Here is a 6,982-nt window from a genome sequence, read left to right as displayed (position 1 = left end):
TTAAAAAAAGGCTACAAATAAATACGATTGAATGAATGAATCTGCTTCCCATATTCCCTTCTGCATTATTTGTCGTTCCAGACGACATACCTTGGTCCGGGAATTTAGCTTCTCTCGGCAAAGGAGGGTTCAACGGCGCATTTAGAAATAACGGAGTCGGGAATCGCTCGACGGACAACCCTCGTCATCCAGATCCGGCAATTCAGTGGGCGTGGGAATAAAGTGGCTACGACAATCAAAATCTTGACTTTATTTTTTAATATAAAAAAATGCAGCTCTGGAAACCCGCCCTCCTTTTTTTACCCTAACATAATGCTTTACCTCTTAAAAATAAAAATAAAGTACTAATTCTATATACATCACATGTACCATACAAAAATGTATCCAAAGTTTCTATTGCTACCAAAGTGTTCTAAATTAAAACCGAGTTACATAAATCCCCTCATTGTAAACAAAGGATTACGAGTTACAAAAAAAAAAAAAAATCAAATTACACACAAGCCATCGAGTCATTTTTATACAACAAACTCTAATACATTTTTCTCCCAAAGCAAGTTGAATTCTCATGTGCCTGTATAAAAATGCATATCAATATACTTTTTCAAATTTATTTTTCATTATAAAGCAAATTAATACACTTTCTACAATAAATAAACAGGGAGGCACAACTATTAAAAAAAAAAAAAATCTATGGGAGAGAGAAGGGAGGCGATTTTTGAAAAAAAAAAAGAAAGAACTCAGAGGCTCGAAGCCAAGTTAGGGGATGACGGAGGACAAACCAGAAGGAAAAGAGAATCCCTAGAAGAATCATTTGGGGCAGCAATGAGTGTTTTTGGTGATTCGCAAGTGGTGCACATACGATAAACTGACCCTTCACCTCTTTCCACAAAGCACCCTTCAAAATAAGTCATTTCCTTCCTTAAAATACACGTCACTGTAAATTTACATCCCTCTTATTTAAATATGCGGTACTTTGTGCAAAGAGTGTGATTTACAGAAATTATTCAACATTCAAAAGTCTTCCAAACAGGAAAAAAAAAACAACAACAAAAAAGCCCTACAGATCGTGGAAAAAGAATACAAGCAGCACCATGTTGGAGAATACGGCATTCCGGCAAACGGAGGGCTACGCCTGTCGACATTTTCCTGGTTTTTGGCTTTCCGCCGTCCGGACCGCCGTCCCGGGCTGGGAAGGTCAGGGCTCAGGTACTCTCGCTTGGTTTCGTGTGGAAAATATGGAAATGAGAGAGAGAGAGAGAGAGAGAAGAAAAAAGCCCTCCTCACACGGGGGTCGGGGGATGGGGAGACGGAACCCAGAAGAATCGAAAGGAAGAACCAACGCATGAACGAAAGGGCCGACTGCTAAAAATCAGAATAAGTTAAGTTCTGGACAATATACAGCTATGTACAGTTTATGCACACTATGAACAGGACGCGTCGAGCGCCTCGGCGGAACGGGGAGGACCGGCTCGGGCCCCGGCGCGGCCTGGGGGCCGGGCCGGGCCTGCCCACCGAGCCCCCGGCGGCTGCCCCGAGCACATCTCCCGAACGATCTGCCCAGCGGTGGCGAGGGTGAGGGTGTGGAGCGCCGCCCTCCCCGGGTCCGGCCGGCCGGCGGTCTCAGTCGACGTCGCTGAAGTCGCTGACGGGTTCCCCGTGGACTCTGTTCAGGTGGTTCATGGCCCGATCGAAAGCCACCCTCACGGCTTTCCGGATGCTGGAGTTCCGCCCCTCCATCATTTTTAACTTGTCGATCGTCTCATCGACCCCCAGGGGGACCATTTTGGACTTTGGAAGCCATTGCCTTCGAAAAAAAAAAAAATAAGAAAAGAGAAAAAAAAAAGGAAGACACTCAGCCACTAAACCAGACATTTCACTGACAGAGTCAAGCGGCGTGGATTAGCGGACAGAATCTGGGCCCGGGAGGCAGGAGGACCCGTGTTTTAATCCCGGTTCTGCCGTCTGTCTGCCGGGTGACCTTGGTCCCTTCACTTCTCTGGGCCTCGGTTCCCTCATCTGTAAAACGGGGATTAAGACCGTGAGCCCTACGTGCGACGGAGACCGTGTCCGACCTGCTTGTATGCACCGCGGCGCTTAGTACAGTGCCCGGTACACTGTAAGCGCTTAACAAACGCCATTAAAAAAAAATTATCAGGGGGAGGGGAAGGACACCTAAACTGTAATCCAATCAGTGGTATTCAGTCAGCGCTTACCACGTGCAGAGCGCTGTACTGGCGCTCGCGAGAATCCGATACAACAGAAATGGAGGAGACGTCCCCTGCCCGTAACAAGCTCCCTCTGATTTATATACTCATCACTGCTGTTGCTGTTATTATTCTTATTACGATGATTAGTATTTTTAAATCTCCAGGGGTCCACCTGCAGCCCGGGATCCTAATGCGTGCTGACCAGCGGACGGAGATCTGCTTCTGTCAGGTTGACCAGGCTAGAGGAAGAGTGAGCCTTTACGGGAAACCGGACCCCGGGAGGCAGGGCGGCCTACTGGAAAGACCCCGGGCCTGGGGGTGAGAGAACCTGAGCTCTCAGCCCCACTCTGCCACTTGACCGGTGGGTGACCCGGGCCAGCCGCTTCACTTTTTTTTAATGGTATTTGGTAAGCGCTTACTAGGCTGCCAGGAACGGTACTAAGCGGTGGGGTAGATGCAAGCTCATGGGGTTGGATACCGTCCTTGTCCCGCGTGGGGTTCGGAGTAGTAATTCCCATTGTACAGATGAGGTAACTGAGGTCCAGAGAAGTGCAGCGACTTGCCCAAGGCCACACAGCAGATTAGGGGCAGAGCCGGGCTGAGAACCCAAGGTCTTCCCTTCACCGTTCCTCAGTTCTCTCATCTGCAAAATGGCAGATTCCATCCTTGTTCTCCCTCCTACTGAGACCACAGAGCCAGACACTTTATGGAGAAGCAGTGTGGCTTATTGGAAAGAGCTCGGGCTTGGGAGTCAGAGGTCGTGGGTTCGAATCCCGACCCTGCCACTTATCAGCTGGGTGACTTTGGGCAAGTCACTTCACTTCTCGGTGCCTCAGTTCCCTCGTCTGTAAAATGGGGATTAAGACTGTGAGCCTCACGTGGGACAACCCGATTAACCCTGTATCTCCCCCAGCGCTCAGAACAGTGCTCGGCACGTAGTAAGTGCTTAACAAATACCAACATTATTATTAAAGCCCGTGTCGCCCGTATCCATCCACGCACTCGGCACAGTAAGCGCTTAATACCACCATGATTAATATCATCATCGCTATTATCTAGAAGCAACATGGCCCCGAGGAAAGAGCCTGGGCCTCACAACATGGTACGCTGCCCTTGGGAGCGAACGATCTAACGCTCGGTAGACACGTTCCCCGCCCGAGTTTACAGTCTAGAGGGGGAGGCGGACATTCACCTACATAATTTATAATAGATCCTTTATAGACCAGTCAATCAGTGGCATTTAGGAGAAGCAGTATGACAGAGTGGACAGAGCAACGGGGCTGGGAGTCAGAGGGTCATGGGTTCTAATCCCGGATCCACCTCGTCTGCTGGGTGGCCTCAGGTATGTCCTTTCGCCTCTCTGTGCCTCCGTTACCTCATCTGTAAAACGGGGATTGAGACCGTGAGCCCCATGTGGGGCAGGGACTGCGTCCAACCTCATGGTCTTGTATCAATCCCAGTGCTTAGTACAATGCCTGGCATATGGTAAGCGCTTAACGAGTACCATAATTATTATTTAGTGAGAGCTTACAGTGCGCAGAACACGGTCCTTACTTGAGAGAGTACACTATAACAGAGTCAGCAGACGTGCACACGAGTCCCGTGGGACTGTCCCTCTCCTATGCGCTCAGCGCAGTGCTCTGCACTCAGTAAGCGCTCGTTAAATCGCGCCCACTGACAGGCTCGGGGGCGGCAGGCCCCGGAAGCCCCTCCCTTAAACCTGTCTGCTGTGTGACCTTGGGCAAGCCCCTTACTTCTAACTGGGCCTCAGTTACGTCGCCTGTAAAATGGGGATTAAAACCGTGAGCCCCATGTGGGACAACCTGATCACCCTGTATCTACTCCAGGGCTTAGAACAGTGCTTGGCACAGAGTAAGCACTTGAAAAATACCATTCTTATTAAACCCCGACTTCCTTTCCAATGAAATATTCCTTTCCTGACGCTGCTGGAACGAACAGAGCGCTTACTAGAGTGCCTGGCATATAGTAAGCGCTTAAAACCCCATCGCAGAAGGGAGCGTGAATACACCCGCTCCCCAGACGCATCTTTACCGGATCGACTTCACCCACGGCCACCCGCTTTACTTGGAGAAGACCCGCCGGCTCGCCGAGCCTGCCGGCCACACACAACGGACGCCGGAAAATCCGCTCTCTGCCTACTCGAGGGAAAGGGAGACAGGGCGGAAATACAGAATACGTACCAACTCCTTTTGTTGTCAAAAAACAAAACTAAAAAAAGCTTCTCATCAGATTTGGTCTGCATTTGTTCTCCGATTTTTAAGACATCCAGGGGAGGGACTGGTATCGTGACCCCGTTGTGGTGACCGGCGATTCGAGGCATTTTGGGGTCAATGATCTGGAAGGGAAAAGAAGCAGAGGTTCTAGACTGGAAGCTCCTTCTGGGCGGGGAACGGCTCTACCGACTCCGGCCGTTCTCTCCCAAGCTCGGGAACGGTGCCTCGCGGGCGGTAAGCGCTCGAGAGACACCACGGATGGATCGACTGACCGATTCGCCACTCGGGACGGGACGTGTGAGGGAGAGAGCAGAGAATCGTGCTCGCCCTGAGGGGTCTTCCCCGACTTCGCCCCTCTTCGTCCCGACTCTCTCTCCTTCCTGCATCTCGTGCGCTTCCATCTGCTCCCGATTCACCCCACGGCACTCGGGTCCGCATCCGTCGCTTATTTCTCTTAATGTCCCCTTCCTCGCCGCGGGCACGGAACGTGCCTGTTATCCTGTACTCTCCCAAACGCTTAGTACCGTGCTCTGCACCAAGCAAGCGCTCGATAAACACCCATCGAGGATGATTCCACGAATCCCCTTAAACCGCTTGGATTTTTCGACGACCGATCCCCCGGAAACGAGAATTCGCAACCTGGCCCTCGGTGTAGCCAATTAAGGAAACTCCACTCAAGCCCCTTCTCTCTTCATCAGAGGGGAGAGGAGGAGAAGTGCTCTAGAAGACGAGCAGAAGAACTCATTTCTAGCCAAAGCTGTGCAGGCGGAAAGTTGCAATAGCTGTGAGAAGGTCTTAGGTGAACTCGAAGCTGGGGTTTCAGAGAGGAGGGTTAGGAGAGCTGGAGTGGCCCTTCCCCAGCTCCGGGGTCGGAGTCCGGGCCGACCAGAATTCCAGGCAGGACGGACGGTAGCGCCTGATCCAACAACGGGACTCCAACTGTTCTAGTACAGTTTGGTCACCGGGGACACCCAGGGCAAAGTACCCATATTTGGTTCGCTTGTCTCCACCCCAGCGCTCAGTAGAGTGCCTGGCATATAGTAAGCGCTTAACAAATACCGTAATTATTATTATTATTCGAATGCTGAGACAAGATACTCGCCACCTCTCACACGGCCCAGCGGAAAGAGCCCGGGCCTGGGAGGCAGAGGACCTGAGTTCTAATCCCGACTCGGCCCCCTGTCTGCTGGGTGGCCTCGGGCAAGTTACTTCACTTCTCTGGGCCTCGGTCATCTCAACCGTGAAATGGGGGTTTAGACCGTGAGCCCCATGTGGGACAGGGACTGTGTTCAACCTGATTATCTTGGTACTTTAGTACAGCGCCTGGAACATAGTAAGCACTTAAAGACCATACAGCGTGTCTGCTAATTCCACTGTACTGTAATCTCCCAAGCACTCAGTACACAGTAAGCACTCGATAAATATCATTGATCGACTGATTAAAAAAAAAAAAAAACCACAACTGCTGGATTGCTCTACTGGGTTATCTGGATTTGGAATGGATTTCAATTCCACGGTTCGCACGAGTGGAAAAAATAAAAATCTTTAAATGTCCCCTACAACTGCCTGCATTTAAATTCGACCAAGTGGCTCCTTGAGTTTTGGCAAGTGGAGATTTCCTGTTTTCCGAGTCCCGGAGGCCGTGCTGCAATCCGCCGTCGGCCACGCTGCGCCACCGGGCGGCGGAGCCGGCCCCGATGAAAAAATAAAAGATGACCGTGGTATCCGTACAGCGCTCTCTACGTGCCCAGCAGCGAACCAGAGATGGAGGCAGAAGCCAGATAATCAGGCCGGACTCGGTTCACATTCCACCCGGGGCTCGCAGTCTAAGCGGGAGGGATGATGGGTGAATCCCCTTTTTGCAGATGAGGAAAGTGAGGCCCAGAGGAGTGACTGGACAAGGGTCACGCAGCACCCGAGCGCCACAGCTGCCTACCAGGCCCGGGCTCTTCCCGCCGGGCCCGCCGCCTCTAACCGGGGATCACCTGGCTTGCCGGAAAGGCCGAGGAAGAGACAGGTCACGAGGGGCTCACGCCCTGAGCTCTGCCGTCCATCTGTCCGTCCTCATGGCCGGGCGAACCGGGCCACCCGCCACTTTGACGTCAAAACGTTCTCCTGGGACCGCCCGAGGGAGCAACGCAGAACTCGAAGCTTGGGTGGGTCACTTAATCCTACGGCATAAGACGCCGGACACCCCCAGCCAGGGACGGTAATGGTGATGATGATGACGGTGGTGGTATCTGTTAAGTGCTTACTATGTGCCAAGCACTGTTCTAAGCACAAGGGTAGCTACAAGGTAATCGGGTTGTCCCATGTGGGGCTGACGGTCTTAACCCCCATTTTACAGATGAGCGAACCGAGGCACAGAAGCTGAGTGACTTGCCTAAAGTCACGTAGCTGATCACCACAGGGAGGCGGAAGGGGTCCCTCGCCTGCTCTGTCCCCGCTGTGCCAACCACGGAGGAGAAGTAGCGGGGCGGAGACCGGACCGGGGGAATCCCGAAGCCCGAACGGCCCGCAAGGACACGTCTCCAACACCTC

General features: G+C 52.0%; 1 protein-coding gene across 2 annotated transcripts in view; it reads right to left on the bottom strand.

Moving 5' to 3' along the window:
• Positions 1-234: 234 nt before the first annotated feature.
• BRD1 (bromodomain containing 1) overlaps positions 235-6,982 on the bottom strand; it is a 76,142-nt gene continuing 69,394 nt past the window's right edge. For both annotated transcript variants that reach the window (XM_029078743.1, XM_029078745.1), the window contains exons 12-13: positions 4,409-4,563; positions 235-1,804 (exon numbers count right to left, since the gene is read on the bottom strand). In XM_029078743.1, the coding sequence (XP_028934576.1) occupies positions 1,621-1,804; positions 4,409-4,563 (339 nt within the window). In that variant the 3' untranslated portion in view covers positions 235-1,620. The remainder of the gene's footprint in view (positions 1,805-4,408; positions 4,564-6,982) is intronic.

This window comes from Ornithorhynchus anatinus, chromosome 14 (assembly GCF_004115215.2).
Source record: "Ornithorhynchus anatinus isolate Pmale09 chromosome 14, mOrnAna1.pri.v4, whole genome shotgun sequence".
NCBI lineage: Eukaryota > Metazoa > Chordata > Mammalia > Monotremata > Ornithorhynchidae > Ornithorhynchus > Ornithorhynchus anatinus.
The sequence above is the reverse complement of the archived record's forward strand: the minus strand, read 5'-3'. Positions and strand labels throughout refer to the sequence as shown.